Genomic DNA, 16,102 nt, shown 5'->3' with positions numbered 1-16,102 from the left:
CTTCCACCCCCCACTCCGGCCGGCGCGTCTACGCAGCCCCAAGTGCTGGCTGCGACCCTCGGATCCCAAGCATATCTGGCGGAGGAGCGGCGGCAGCCCGAGGCACGTGTTGTGTGTGCTCCGATTGCAAAAGAAAAAAATGCATTTCAAACTATTAACTTTTTTTTAAGTGTGCAATGCCGGGAGCAGGGGGTAGACAGGTGCAAGCGGGGGCAGGCGCCCCGCGCGCCCGCCTCCCGCAGCGCCCCCTCCCAAACTTCCCTTTGCATTGATCAGCACGTTACGTCAGTATTGATAAGTTTGCAAAAAGCCAAAGTCAAGTGCAATCGCGCGGCACACCGACCCCGGACTTGGGGGGGAGATGCAGCGAGCGCTCCGCGGGCCCGGGAGCCGGCGGCAGGCAGGGCAGCGGCGGCGCCGGCGCCTCTCGGAGAGGCTGCCTCCCCCCCACCCCTCCCCTCCCACCCCATCCCCGGCTGCCTCCCCCGGGCGGGCGCCGAGCTCCCCGCCCGGCGCGCTCCGCCCGCGCCCTCCGGGGGTCGGGGGGGCGCACGGCTCCCGGGCCCGTTGGCGGCGGCGGCGGCGGCGGCGCGGCGGCGGCGAGGGGCAGCGGGTGGCAGGAGGCCGGAGGGCGCCCGAGGGGCCCCGGGCCGCGGCGCTCAGGGCCCGGGCTGCCGGCGGCGGCCCCGGGGCTGGGGGGAGTCCAGCCCGGATATTGAGTGCAGCCATTGAGAAAAGCCAAACTCTTGTGTGTGCGCGTCTCGATAGCCCCCAAGATGGCCGCCAATGTGGGATCGATGTTTCAATATTGGAAGCGATTTGATCTACGGCGACTCCAGGTTAGTGCGGGCAGCGCCGGCCGCGCGGCCGTGGGGAGCCCCCGGGCGCGCCCTGGGCGCATTGGGGAGGTCCCCGGGCGGGCAGGCGGATGCCCTGGGGCGGCGGGCGGCGGCTGCCGGGGCTCGCCGGGGCTCGGCCGCCCGCTGCCCATCGATAGGTATTAGGAATTGATCTCGCCGCTGCTCTTTGTTCGGTTCAGTCATCGATTAGCTGCCGCGACCATGGAGAAGCGCTAGTGAGCCCTCGGTCGGCGGAGCGGCCGAGCGGCCGGGCGGCCGGGCGAGGCGCGGGGAAGGCAGGGGCTGCAGCCCCGGGCAGGGGGCTGCTGGCGGGACCCCCCGGCGGTCCCCCCTGAGCCGCACTTTGTGCGCCTCCCAACTTCGCGGCGCCCGGGGAGGCCGCGGAGCGCGCCGCTTGCCTGTCCGCACCCGGCTGGGGCTCCAGCGAGGGAGGGAGGGAGCTGGCGGGCAGGGAGGAGGAGGAGGAGAGGAGGAGGAGGAGAGAGGAGGAGGGAGCCGGGGTTGGCGAGGAGGCGGCTCCGCGCCCCGCCGCCCGCCGGCACCTCAGCCGCCGCCGCCCGCTTGGCTGCGCAGCCCGGACGCGCCGCCACCCGGGGGCCGCCGCCGCCGCCAGAGCCACCGCCGCCGGACTGGCCGCCCGCGCCGGCAGACCTCTTCTCCTCGGGCCAGGGTCTTGGGGTTCGTCTTTGCTTCTTGCGTTTCCCCCCCTTCCATCCCCTTCCCAAGTCTAGACGCAGACGGGCGGTGGAGATGGGCCCGGGCGCTCGCAAGTTTGCGCTCCTGCCTCCAGGGCGGTGGAGAGCCGGGAGCGGCGCGGAGCAGGTGACTCCCAGCCCTCGGGCCCAAGGGAACTTTTAAATGAGAGATTTCCTCGCTTGTTCTGCCTCCTGCGTTTCTCCCCGCTGCTCCCCTCCTCTCCTCTCTCCCGTCTCTGCTTTTCTTCTGTTTCTCTCCTCTCTTCCCTGCTCTTTCTTTCTCCTTCCCTAGGGCGACTCTTCCAAACCCCATCACTTTCTCCCCATCCTCCCTTTATGGGAGTCTGTGTGCCTCCCCCAGATTTGGAGGTGTTCTCTGCGGACCCCCTAGGAGCCGGGGCTGGGAGGCGGAATCTCAGAGAACGCACCATGGAGGCGCAGCTCCGGCCTCTGTTCTTTCCCGGGGTGCCCCAGACGCGCCTGGCAAGGCCCCCCCCGCCCCAGACTTGGAGTCTCGCAAAGTCTCAGCGGGTGCGGCGGGTATCAGGGGCGGGAAAATGGTGCGGATAACTGGGCGGTTAGAGCATCCTGCCTTGACCGTGACATTCGCGGAAGACGCGAGATCATCAGTCTGGAGATAAAAAGGGACACCCCCCCCTTTTTTTTTTAATCCGCCGGCAAATCTCGTTAAGTTTCTTCTGATAAGTGGTTCCAGCACCCGCCCCTTCTCCCCGTCCTGGCCGCTTCCCAGTCCCCGTCCTTCCAAACGCCCCACTCCTCGCTCTCCCCCTCCCCCAAAGCCATTGAGCTGGGGAGAAAATCGGGGCACTGAGGCATGCAGTTAATAACTGCCGAGTGCCTTGCAATTCCGGGTCCGCACTCGAGTTGGGGCTACAGTTTGGTGGCCAACTGAGACGGGCAGGGCTGCGAGCTGTGCCTGCCGGCTTAAATGATGCTAAAGTGGCCTTTCTGGAAGAGTGGGGGTTGTGGAGGCAGAGAGAGAGAGAGAGAGAATTGGGCAGCCACATTGGGCTTGGCACGAAGGCCAATGGTAATCGTATTCCCTGCTAATGTTTGTAAATGAGACCCGGGCACGGCTGGGGGACAGCGTCTTTATTTATGATTGATGTTCTGTAACATAAGGAATGACAAGAACGTGGCACACAAGAGGAGAGGAACCAGAAGGGCTGGCGAAAGCCCTTTGCAGGGTCCTATTGTTATTCTGGGCTGGAGAAAATTTCCGCGGCGAGATTTACAGCGCTGGTATTTGCTCCCGGTCGGCCGGAATGTCAGTTAACACAATTTTCATTAGATAACTCGTTTTCAATCCAGGGAGCTCGGGCTGCAGCCCGGGGAGAGGCAGGGGCTGGGTGCTGAGGGGTGGGTGCGGCTCCCGGGGGGCTGTCTGAGCTAGGGAGGTTGGAACCTCACTCTCTTCAATCTTCTACCCAAGGGGTCTTTTGTGGAACGGTTGAGGTCACCCAAATCTTGATTCCAGCTGGACGCCCATTGATCTGGGAACCCTTTGTTAGGGTTTTAGAAGATGCATAGATGGAAAGCAAATTTGAACTGGAAAGGATGAAGATAGGGGGTGGTGGAAGGGTTTGTTCAGGTGATGGGGAGATAGGACCCAGACCTCCCAGCCTACAGGGTGTATATGTGAAGGAGGAGCGGGGGGTTGTTCGTTAAAACAATGGCTGGTGTGTCTGGCACACAGGAGAAGGCTCTCAGGGAAGGGGGATAAACTCATTTACATCGATATTAAGTGGAGGGGGTGTCCCTGTGGGAGTTTGCAAGGCAGCACACTTCTAGAAAGCAGAGAAATAAACGTGGCAGCCGTGGCCGCGTGCAAACATTTTGGCCCTCCATCTGCCGCGTTCCCCACCCCCAGCCTGAAATCTTCAGTTGGTCCCCTGGCCAACAGGCCCGCAGCCCCCCACCCCCACCCCATATCCTCACTGATGGCATTTTTGTTGGAAGTGGATTAGGAGCCTAAGCACTTTGGCTTGGGATCCTCTCTTGTACATAATGCCAGTGACTCCTACGACACACTTTTATTTTCATTTTTTCCCCCTCCCCTGCTTTCCTCTTATAGGGGAGATAGCCAGAAAGGAGAACTTCTGCCGGCTTGTTGTGAGATCCAGGTAGGAGAGGCAGGTCCCCGTGCCCAGCCCCAGGCAGCCGGAGAGCCGTGGTCCTGCGTCCTGAGGCTGAGCTGCCTGTGATGTGAGGAGGTGCGTGGCTTTCATTCCTGGCTGTTCAGGTTGAATGGTTTCTTGCAGCGTGGTTGCTGAGCATTAAAGTGGCCGAGGCAGCATAGGCGGCCCCGTGTCCCCAGGCCATACCACGTCGCTGCGCCATACCGATCCTGGCAAGAAAGGTGACCTTGGTCCAGCCCTCCGGAAACGTATATTTTTCAAAAATGGAAACGTTCCAGTTATTATTCCTTCCAGCGCCGTCTCTGTACACAGCAGGGCTGTTTTCCTAGGCTGGAAGTCAGTCAACAACCTTGCTGACTTTGGGCCGATGGTAAAGGTGATCTGACATGGGCCATCCTACTCCGGCACTCCTGAAACTACCTCCCCCCATCTTTACTTCTTTTTTGCCTTTGCTGCTAGCAGCTCAGGAAATGAGAAGAAATAAAATTCCATCCAAAGATAATGCTAGGCATATTTCATTTGGTTATAAGATTGCTTTATGGTGAACATTACTAATGCAGTATTTTTTTATGGCTTTTCTGTGTATAATCGTCGTAACCGGATTCATACCTTTATGATTTTCTTTTTCTGCTTAACTCTCTACTTTTTTTACGATGCTCTGGGTCCAGTCTCCCATGCTGTCTTCCCTGACTCCAAAGAGGGTTAATTGAGCTAACAATGAGCTGGGGGGCACCCAGTCCAAATGAGGGTCCCCGGTCCAAATGCCCATCTGTGTTTCTGGGGAGAAAGGAGCTTGGCCGATAGGATTACACAGTACTAATTTGGGAGGAAGGGGCAAATTCTGCTTCGGATGTCAGCAGTTAGGAGGAAGATCAACAGGATAAGCAAAGAGAGGCCAGACTTTTCCAAGGAGTTTGGAGAAACTTCCGGGAACACTCAATCTCCTGGCGCAGGAGAGCAAGATGGTGCTTGATGGAATATTTTCTCCTGCTCAAAGTTTAGAAAAGAGCAGGGATGTGATTAAAATATTATAACCTTATGATATTCTGAAGTGCATAAATTTTACATATCAGCCACAGAGAGTTTAGACATCCATTAGAGCCTCTGACAGCTTGACTTATCTAAATGTGCTATCATTTAACAATGTGTCAAAATTCCTCTTTCTATAGATGACAGCAGTAAATAAGCTATCAGCCCTGTTGGCGGAATCCTAACTTTGGAAACTTCACCATAATAGAATTGCTGCCGAGGTCCAATTGCAGCCGAGGTGGGGAGCATGAGCCCGCAGAGCTTGGCATGGCTCAGCCCCCTGAGAGGGGTTGGCATTAGGTGAGAATAAGACAAACCCCTGGACTCTCTTATAACTCCAGCCAGTGGATGACCCCATTCCCTCTGCCTCTCCAAGTCCATAGAACCCACACCCTGTGGCCCTTTTCTGCAGAAAGAGCTAGAAACAGGTGTTGAGAATTTATTTAAAGAACCCAGCAGCCTTTTCTGGGTATCCCAAAATTGTAGTTTCTCAACTTGACAAAGATTGCTTCTCAAAAACGGGCTCTGTCTTTGAATGCTAGAAGAAAAAACAAGCAACATCTCATCCCTCACTGGTTTTGCTGTTGGGGGGGTCTTGAAATTTCTTTTATTAATACTTGAATTCACTGCAGAAAATGGAGAAACCACGGACCAGCTAAAAGAAGCAAATAAGTGTCTCGTTGGGTTATTTCAGATGAGCACGGTGCTATTTTGACCAGAGGGAACAGCTTTTCTGATGGTGGTGGTGGTTTTTCTTTCTTTTACTTTTTTCCTTATTTTTTTTTTTTAACTCTCCTGTTAAAAAGAGGATTCTATCTTCAAACTTGACATTCTGTCGTGGTAACCTTTCTTCCAACAGATGGGATTTCAAACGTGAGCACCTTGGCTGGTGCTAAATATATGGTCCTGGATGATGGTAGACAAGGCTGCCCAGAAACTGTGGTTTTCTGTGCTGCTTCTGAAAGGGCTGAATTTTCGGTGGCTTCCTGGCTATCTAATTCAAAGGCCGGGCCTGGCAGAGATGAAGCATTGGAAGGGGACTCAGGTGGTGACCTGCTTTGTTCCTGGCCTTGGGATTCAGGGTCCCATCTTCTGTTTGATATTTTTCCTCTGGGGGTGCTCGTTATTTATGATGGTGTCATATACTGGAGGGTGTCAGGGATGGTAGAGGTTGGCAGGGGGGGAAGGACCCTAAGAACTTTATTCTGTGTGGCCTCTAGTGCTCCTGGGTGAATCATCCCACATCCCAAGTCTCCTGCTTCTTAACCCTTGAAGTCAGCTGGCTTTGCCCAGCTTTGCTGTACGAGTTATTGTAAAGGTGAAGGATGCTGACACCTTTGTGGGTCACTTAAATGCATTATCTTCTTCTTTTTTGTTTTTCAAGATGGAGTCTCGCTCTGCCACCCAGGCTGGGGTGCAGTGGCGCTATCTCGGCTCACTGCAACCTCCGCCTCCTGGGTTCGCGTGGTCCCCAAGTAGTTGGAACTATAGGCGCACGCCACCACGCCTGGCTAATTTTTGTATTTTTAGTAGAGACGGGGTTTTGCAGTGTTGACCAGGCTGGTCTTGAACTCCTGACCTCAAATGATCCGCCAGCCTCGGCCTCTTAAAGTGCTCGGATTATAAGTGTGATGACCTTGGGCGCCTCCCCTTCTTTCTCCATCATGGTCATGGTGGTGGGGCTATTGACCTTTTAAGCAATATTTTTGAAACAAAAAATTATGTCCAGGATGGAGTTACTTGGTTTCTAAGCCTCAAGGAGCCCTTCACCAAAATGGCTTGTAGTGTTTTGGAGGATGTAGACATTATATTCCTATCATGGCCCAGGCGAGGTGGCTCATGCCTATAATCCCAGCACTTTGGCAGGCTGAGGTGGGAGGATTGCTTGAGGCCAGGAGTTTGAGACCAGCCTGGGCAACATAGTGATACCCCTTCTCTACAAAAAATAAAAAAATTAGCTGGACATGGTGGCACCTGCCTGCAGTCCCAGATACTCAGGAGGCTGAGGTGGGAGGATTGCTTGAGCCCAGGAAGTGGAGGCTGCACTGAGCTATGATCATACCATTGCACTCCAGCTTGAGCAACTGAGCAAGACCCTGTTTAAAAAAGAAAAGGAAAAAAATATACTCCTATCATGTTTAGATTAAAATTCAAATTCCTTTCCCCTGACAGATCCCCCAGGATCTGCCCCATTCTCGCGATCTCTCTGGCTCCCTCTCCAACCACTGTCCCGCAGCGGCCTTCTCTTTGTCCCACAAACACATCAAGCACATCCCCACCTCAGGGCCTTTGCATGTATGCTTTCCTCTGCTTGTGACCCTTTTCCTCCCATCTCCCTGTGGTTGGCTCCTTCATCTCTTTCATTCTGAGCCCACATGTCGTGACCACTCAGCCTAAAGAAAACTAAAGAAGCTTCCACCACTGTTTCCCCACTGTAATATGCAGATGTGCTCCCATATTGCTCAGGACACCCCAGAGGGTTTTGACCATAGAAACCTCTCAGGGTATGGTCTCTCTCTACACATGCTAGGTTTACCATCGGATGGGGCCAACCTTTTTCTGTAGAGTTGGATAATAACACACTGGGCTTCATGGGCCATAAGCCTCTGCTCTGCCATTAGCATGAAACAGCCACAGACAATGAGAATGAATGGACGTGGCTGTGTTCCAATAAAACTTTATTTATACAAACAGGCAGGGAGCCGGTTTTGGCCTGAGAGCTGTAGTTTGCCTCCCCTGGGTCTACTGGTCTATGTCATGGCTGTCATATATAGGCTGTGGCATGGCTGAAATTTTAACTTTTCAGTTAAGAGTATTAAAGTGGATCAAACTCAGTTCCCAAAACTTATTCTTGACCCTTTCCCTCCAGAGAGAAGCATGAAGAGTCAGGGCAGTGAGAGGCCCCTGCCTGGCTTCAAATCCTGGCTCCATCACCTACCAACTGTGTGACCTTGGATGAGTCACTTAACCTCTCCAAGCCTTACTTTCTTTGTCTTTAAATGGGACTAATAATAGTCTCCGCCTTCTAGGTTGTTCAGGAAGATTAAACCACTTTGAACATGAAAGTGTTTAGCACAGTGTGGGGCACAGAGTTGCTGCCCTGTGAATCTGAGTGACTTCGTATTGTTATTGATATTTTTAGAGTATGAGAGGAGAAAACCAAATAAACAGCAGCGGCTGGAACTTGCTGACCTTGCAGGCTGTTTTAGAGATTTCTGAGCAAGTTTTCTCTTCTCTCTTACTCCATTGGGGGTTTACTATATTAGTATTGTACTAATATTATATGTAGTATCTTATATTTTGGGAGCTCTGACCACAGAAATTGTGACTGGCCCGTGGATGTGTCTGTCTAGATTAGTGTGATATTTAAAAACATTTTTGTGTAAGTTGTCAGCATTTAAAACACAAGAGATTTAGCTAAGAAATCTAGGTGACCAGTGTCGCCTGAAAATCAGGAGTTCCGGCCACAGTGGGCAGGTCCAATGGAGAAGGGGAGTGGAGACCTGGGAGGCACATTTCCAGGCAGAGGGAACGCCCAGTGCCAGGGCCCTGTGCCAGGGGTCCTCAGTGGATCAGGCCAGCTGTCGGGGTCCTGAGGAGGGTCTTCTCTGTAGCTCAAGGCCACAGGCCGCACCTTCCCAGTGCCTAGTTCCAGAAGAGGCTGCATTTCCAGAACAAATGAAAGGCTCCTGACCAACCCATGAAGATACCTGGTTAGTAGGGTTCAGAGCCTGCTGTCTCTGCTTCTTCCCAGGAGCCCACACCCCCAAAAGTGGGCCTGTGGCTGTCCCCCGAAACCCCTCCTGAGCGCACCCCAGCCTCTCAGTCTTCAGTTCAGCCCAGTGAAACAGCAGTTCCAGGATATGCATTTGTCATTAAAAAGAAAGAAAGAAAGAAAGAAATCAATCCTTGGGCCTCTTTGGCCTGAGCTGGTCGTCTGCCCAGAGACGCCGGGGGGCCCAACGGTGCTTAAGACTCTGTGAGCCGCCGTCGCTCAAGCTGGACGGGGTAAATGGCTCCCGGGGAACCATTATGGTCGATTGACTTGCCCAGCCACCAGTGTGGACTGTGGGTGCTGTGGATCTGGAGACCACAGGGGTCACAGGGGCCACCAGTCCAGGGCAGATTTCCCTGAGTGGGGCCATCACTCCTAGGCCTTGCTGCTACAGATGCCTGTGAGTGTCTGTCATCTGCTACGAGTGGCTGTGGGTGCAGGTGTCCCAGGGGACTTGGTGTGAGCTGCAGAATCAAGCCCTACACCCTTCACCCCCAAAGACTACCTGGACTCTGGAGCCAGCAGGCCTGGGTTCAAATCCCAGCTCTGCCACTTACCAGCTGTGTGACCTTGGATGAGTCACTTAACCTTTCTGAGCCTCACTTGTCTCATATATAAAATGGGGATAATAGTAGTAGCCACCTCCTTAAGAATTGTGAGGACTTTTATTATTATTTTTTTGAGACAGGGTCTCAGTCTGTCACCCAGGCTGGAGTGCAATGGTGCCATCAGGGCTCACTGCAGCCTCAACCTTCTAGGCTCAGGTGATCCTCCCATCTCAGCCTCCCAAGTAGCTGGGATTGTAGGTGTACCGCCACCATGCCTGGCTTTTTTTTTTTTTTTTTAATGTAGAAGTGGAGGTCTCACCATGCTACCCAGGCTAGTCTCGAACTCCTAAGCTCAAGTGGTTCTCCCAACTCAACCTCTCAAAGTGCTGGGATTACAGGTGTGAGCTACCGTGCCCAGCCTGTTTTGAGGATTAAGTGAGTTAATGCATACGAAGCACTGAGATCCATGCCCAGCACATTGAAACATGATATAATGTTAAAATGAATAATAATTGCTGTTATCCTTCACTCTAGAACTGTACATTCACCACTTATGGTATAATTAATAATTATATATAAAAAACAAATACAATAACTAATAATTACATATTAAAGATGATATAGTAAGCAGGGAAGGCAAGATGCCAGCTCTCTCAGAGCCCACAGGCCACGGGATGAGTGGATGCACGTGCCATTTCACAGACGGGCAAGGGGAATAGATTCCGAGACAGCATATGGCAAAGGAATTGCCTGGGTCTGGACCTCAGGGGATGCTTCCTGGAAGAAGTGACCCTTCTGTTGAGATCTCAAGGACAAGGTTAGGGAAAAGCATCTCAGAAGAGAGAGCAGCATTTGCGGAGACCCCGAGAAGGGTGGAAGAATTGTGCCTCCAAGGAACTGAAGAAAGCAGTATGGCGGGGGAAGATTCTGAGCAGGCTACTGGGCCCGTCCCATTCTCACTTTTGCCACCTGCCAATGAGGAGTAGGGATGGAGGATATAATATGACACTGCATGGTGGCTGGGTGCGGTGGCTCATGCCTGTAATTCCAGCACTTTGGGAGGATGAGGCGGGCAGATCATTTGAGGTCAGGCGTTTGAGACCAGCCTGGCCAACATGGTGAAATCCCGTCCCTACTAAAAATACAAGAATTAGCCAGGCACAGTGGCTCACACCTGTAATCCCAGCACTCCGGGAGGTACCATTGCTACACTCATCTTCCAGATGAGAAGACTGTGCCTCTGAAAGGGGAAATAACTTGCCCAAGGACACATATCTAGGAAGAAAGAAGTAGAGCTGGGATTTGAATCCTAGTTGCCCTGTGCATACTCACAAGATAGAAATGGTAGTAGGAGAAAGGACATTCCATGAGAATGCATCTTGCCCATCTTTGACTTCAGGGAGCGTGATAGGCCCCCGTGCTGCGCTGGAAATCCATCCCAGAGCTGGCCCAGCCAGGGGCAGAGTGCAGCAGAAATTCTTGCACAGACTCGTACCTGGGACACATGGGACCCCTCTGCTAACTCCATGGTAGTCTAGGAGCTTCCGTCAACCAAACAACCTTCCTCCTGTCCTTCTGTTCTCTCTCTGCTTCACACTGGCTCCCTCCGGCAGGTGCAGGCATTGACCCTTACAAATCTCTTTGCCATATAACCCTGCCTTCAAGTGTGTTTCTTGTCCCACAGGAAAGAAGAAATGGGATTGGGACATCTGCATGAGGCTCTCAGGGTGTAGGAGACGCTCCGTTGAGGTCGCTGTCATGTCTTGGGGGAGGCCGGGGAGCTGTCACTCCCAGCACTGTCTCTTTCCTGGTTGCCTGTCCTTACTTGCCCTCAGGCTTTAGGATCCCCTCATCCTATCCCCCTCCCATCCCCTGTCATTCTCCCCCTCTTTATTCAAGCCCCTGTGGCCTCCTTGCTGTGCCTCAAACAAGCCAAGCATGTCCCAGCCTCAGGGTTTTGGCACTTACTGTTCCCTCTCTCTGAGACAATTTCCAAACACTTCCCTTCAGTTAGTTCGGTCCTTTGCTTGAATACCACCTCCTCAGAGAAGTCCTCCTTGACTTCTCTTTCCAAATCAGCTCCCCTCTTCTCACTCTGCCTCATCTGATGTGATAATATTTATTTGTGTATTTATTTGTTCGTTTGTTTACTGTCTGCCTCCCTTTCTGGGGAGGACAGGGACATAGTAAATGCTCAATAAATATTTGATTGATGGGGTGGCTGAATCCACAGGAGGGATGAGGTAGGGGGCAGTTGCCCCTTGACTTCACCTTGAGGGGCAGTCTTGGGGGACCCTTGGCTGCTTCACCCCTCACTGGCTCTTGAAAGTTGCTGGGAATTGGGCACCGGCCTCAGGCCTGTGGCGAATGAGTGTTTGTTTACCTTTAGCTCTGTCAGTCTCGCCTTAGGGTGACCTCAATTCCAACCTGGGAGGCAGCTCCCATCTAATTAGTATATCTATTTATTAATTGCTGGAAGGCTGTAGGCCATAAGCGATGATTTGGTGGCCTCAGCCATAGAGAGCTGAAAGCATCCCTACAGCCTATGAGATGGCTGTCATCCGGGACACAAGACAGCCAGTTAATGTCCTCGGACCTGGGTGACGTTATTCTCCTGACACTGATTCCCAGGCCCACTGGATCAGCCCAGCAGACGTGAGAAAGCGGCCTGGGTCTCTGGACAGTGATCCCAGGGTTGAGGGGCTTTCTTTCCCACCATGCGCAGGGACCCCTCGTTTATAATCGGAGGGAGACCCATCTTTCCTTCTGTGACTGGGCCCCAGTTTTTCTGTCTAGAATGGAGCATCCCTGGTTTGTTGAGACAGGTCATTTATTCATTTGATGAGCGTTATTCAGCCCCAGCTATGTGTCCCAAGCTGCCTGAGGTGTTGGGAGTGTAGCACAGAACAAAACAGACCAAGTCCTGCCCTCATAAAGCTTCTACTTCATAATCATTTGGAGGTAGAACTACTTTTCTTCAAAGATCGTGAGAATTAGAAAGTGACAGCTCCATATAGACACTTGGCCTAGGGCTGGGCATGTTGTGAGCCTTTCCTAATGGTGATTATTATTAATTGCTATTTATTATCTTTACTAGCAATTGTTATTATTATCTTTCTTAAAATGGGAGGGCATTTCCTGTTGAATTTCAGTTGCCTTGGGAGCTGCACCTGCAATGATGGGAGCTGGGCTTGGAGCAGTCAGATCTTGCTTCAGACCCCGGTCTTGCCACTTCCTCACTGGGAGGCTTTCGGCAACTCCCCAGTTTTGTAAGCCTCAGCTTCCTCATCTGTAAAATGGGACTGAAACACAGCCCCTACCTCATAGAGACATTGAGAAGATTTGATTTGATGGAGAGCCCATAACACACGCTTGGGACACCATCATTCCCCAGTAAACAAGAGCGAGTAGTATTACCTTTATTATTATTGCCATCATAGTTGTTTGTCATTCACCTCCGGGCCCTCACTGGTCAGCTCAGTGGTGCCCAAATCTGGGTGGAGCCTAGAGATTCGTTTGCAGTATTAGCTGCTCAGGTATCAGATGAGAGAAGCTCACCTGAACTCCAGCCAGGCGCAGGAACCCCCACCACACCCCATAAGGACAGGAATCTAACCTGGGTCTTCCTCCCAGCCTGGCCCACCCGGAGCCAGCAGCCAGCAGCCAGGTGCACTGGTTCTTTGCAGAGAAGCTTGGGACAGGAGTCAGGCCTCCCTGCATGCCGCTTGGCAGGGCTTAGCAAGGCTGGGCCTGGCTTTGTGGGTCAGAAGACAGCTTGCGGAGAGACCAGTGCAGGCCTGGGATTTCTTTAACAAATGGCGCTTGCACTCTTACTGCAATGCCAGCCAGTGTTCACAGCCCTTTATATTGTCTTATTTTTAATTCCCACAGCAACTTTATGAAGGGAAAACTATGACCATTCCCATTTTACAGATGAGCAGAGTGAGGCACAGAAGGCTCAGTCCCTGGCTACATTGCCAGGAAGTGGCCCAGCCTGGACTTGAACCCAAGACCCAGGGCTATTGGCCACCCATATTCCTGCTCTGGCCTCACTAATGGCCAAAGGTGCCCCTTCCAGGACTGATGGCTGTCTCATACCACTGCTGAGGTTCCCCCATCTACAATCACTATGTCAGTATTTTTCTCTTTATGCTTTATTTTTATTTATTTATTTATTTTTTGAGACAGAGTCTAGCTCCGTCGCTCAGGCTGGAGTGCAGTGGCGCAATCTCAGCTTACTGCAACCTCCGCCTCCCAGGTTCAAGCAATTCTCCTCCCTCAGCCTCCCAAGTAGCTGGGATTACAAGCGTGTGCCACCACGCCTGGCTGATTTTTGTATTTTCAGTAGAGACGGGGTTTCACCATGTCGGCCAGGCTGGTCTTGAATTCGTGACCTCATGTGATCTGACTGCCTTGGCCTCCCAAAGTGCTGGGATTGCAGGCGTGAGCCACCACGCCCGGCCCCTTTCTGTTCTTTTTAAAAACCTCTGAAGATACCTTGTCACTGTCAACTCATGGAAATGGATTTGGGCCCCAAAACCTGAGAAGCATGTGTCGGGGGAAGGTGAGAGAAAGCTCCCCGTTCCCAGCGTGTCTCCCAGCCTGGAGAATGAGTGCCACCCGGCCATCCATCCCCGGCCCCCACTGGGTCCCGGAGCCGCGTGGCGCGCCCTGTCGTCCGGTCTGCGTTCCGCAAGATGGAATTCTCGGCCGGGGCTGATAATAAGCAGGTATTGATTGCTGCCGTGGTCATTATCAAGATTTATTTAGTCAATATGGCCTCCCCGGTCAATAAATCGTGTCGTTGATAAAGAAGGAAGGAGATAGACTTGTAGCCTTTATTAAAAAAGTTTTTTAGATTTTTTTTTTTAAAGCCAAGTCCAGTGCTCCTTTCTGTGGCTGTACCAGCCACACTCTACAGTTCACATTTTTACCTTATAAGCTCTTTCTTTCCATGGCAGACCTTATACTCATTGCTCTGGCTCCAGGAAGCAAGGACTTGGGGCTGGGACTAGGGCTGGAGAATGGTCCCTGACCTTTGTTCTTTCATTGAATCTTCCCAGGATCCCTTGGGGCAGGCTCTGGTGTCACCCTATTTTGCAGCTGAGGCTACTGAGACCCAGGGAAGTTCATTTACTAGCCCAAGGTCACACAAGACTCGAACCCAGACAGTCCGGCCAGAGTCTTTGCTCTGAATCTGACATTCATCCATCAAATAGCAGGTATTTCTTGAGCACGCGCTATAGGCCCCGCACAATGCCAGGTGCTGAATGTGGAACGGCAAGCTAAACAAATAAATGTGTAATGACAGAAATAGAAAGAATGGAGGAAAGAGTGCTGAAATCACATGGAGGGGCCACCTGTTTATTCAGGGTAATAATGGAGGCCCATACTGGGTAGGTCACTTTTAGGCTGAGACCTGAACCATGAAGAGAAACTGTGCAGGCACAGTTCAGGCAGGGGAGCTCACAGCTCCAGGAGGAGCCTGTGCAAAGGCCCTGAGGTGGGACTCAGCTTGGAACGTCCTGAAACCAAAGGGAGGCCAGTGAGGCTAGAGAGGGGAGAAGAGGGGAGGGAGAGAAGTCATAGGGGGAGGTGGTTATCGCTCACGCAGGCCCTTTTAGACCACGGTAGTGGCTGGATTCCTTTGGATTCTATTATCATGGAAGTGGGAAGATACTGAGGGTCTAAAACGGGAGAAACGAGATCCAATTTATGTTTGGCTCCCACTGGGTTCAGCCTGATAGGAAACATTGAAGGGAGGGAGGGGACGTTTGGAAAATAGGCAAAGGAGAGCATCTGTGATGAACTGGTTGTTGTCATCTCTGCCCAGAGAGGAGTTCTTCGTGGTGGGAAGCCTTTGGGCTCACAAACGTTTCGAGGACTAGCACTCTACAGCATTGTGGGGGTGGAGAGATTGCCATGGGGACATGCCTGGTACCCCGAGCAAGGTGGAAGCTGTGCTTCCTTGGTAAGGGTATGGCTGGTTTTCTGTGTGAGTGGCCAGCTGGTGTGGATTTGTAGGCTTTTAGCGGCAGGCATGCAGTGGGCAAGGGGTGCCTTCTCCTCTCCTGGACATAGAGCTGGTGCAAGGAGGGTCATGGGGGGGCTTGGGTTATGTTCTGAGAAGAGCCCTTTGCCCAGTGGTCTCTGTGGGCATTATTACCAGTGTGTTTCCAGGTGCTACTTGTTAGGAAAGGCTATAAAAAGATGAGGTGACTAAGACGGTGTGGCTGTAGAGCCCGGGCCACATGCAGGTGTTCTGTCTCAGGGGGTCGTGTGCTGACTTTCATATATGGGGATGCTGTTAGGTGTAAGAGAGGTTGAATGTCTACCTGGGGGACTGCAGGGCATGTGGGCTGGAGTATGGAATAAAGAGAACTTTCTTCACCGTTTAGTTTTGTCTAATCTGTGAGCACCTGTGGACTGGAAGTAGCAGGGGTTGGGGGATCACCTCTTTATCATCCATCATCCATTCATCCACCACCCACCCAACATTGTCTTATCTACTCATTCATACATCTGCTCTCTCATCCACTGTATCCATCTACCTAACACTTTTTCCAGCTGTACTTCCCCATTTCTTACTGATCTTAACTATCCATCCATCTGTCCACTCATCCATCCATCCATGAATCCATCCATCTCTCCATCCATGAATCCTTCCATCCATCCATCCATGAATTCATCCATCCACGAATTCATCCATCCATCCATCCACGAATTCCTCCACCCATCCACCCACCCATTCATCTATCCATTCATCCACTTAGCCACCCAGCAACCTTCTCATCCACCCATCCACATATTTGTGCATCCAACGAAAATCCCTTCCTCCATGCATTCATCCATCCAACATCTACTCAGCCAACACTAGGAATGTAAAGATGAAAAGAAAGCAGTCCTTGTTCTTAAGAATGCTTTAGATTGGTGGAGGAGTCAACTGTAGTGAAATAACCCCAAAATGACATAATTAGCACAGTAATCAGAGGCTGTACACAGAGCTGTGGGGACTAAGAGGGGAGACAAACACTGG

General features: G+C 52.2%; 1 protein-coding gene across 4 annotated transcripts in view; it reads left to right on the top strand.

Annotated features, from left to right (window-relative positions):
- The first annotated feature begins 630 nt into the window (after positions 1-630).
- Positions 631-16,102, top strand: part of CUX2 (cut like homeobox 2) — a 328,467-nt gene continuing 312,995 nt past the window's right edge. For all 4 annotated transcript variants that reach the window (XM_058425442.1, XM_032168684.2, XM_032168682.2 and 1 more), the window contains exon 1: positions 631-839. In XM_058425442.1, coding sequence (XP_058281425.1) covers positions 777-839 — 63 coding nt within the window. In that variant the 5' untranslated portion in view covers positions 631-776. The remainder of the gene's footprint in view (positions 840-16,102) is intronic.

Source organism: Hylobates moloch, unplaced genomic scaffold (genome assembly GCF_009828535.3).
Source record: "Hylobates moloch isolate HMO894 unplaced genomic scaffold, HMol_V3 SCAFFOLD_12, whole genome shotgun sequence".
Taxonomy (NCBI): domain Eukaryota; kingdom Metazoa; phylum Chordata; class Mammalia; order Primates; family Hylobatidae; genus Hylobates; species Hylobates moloch.
Note: the sequence above shows the minus strand (reverse complement) of the source record. Positions and strands in the feature narration are given on the sequence as shown.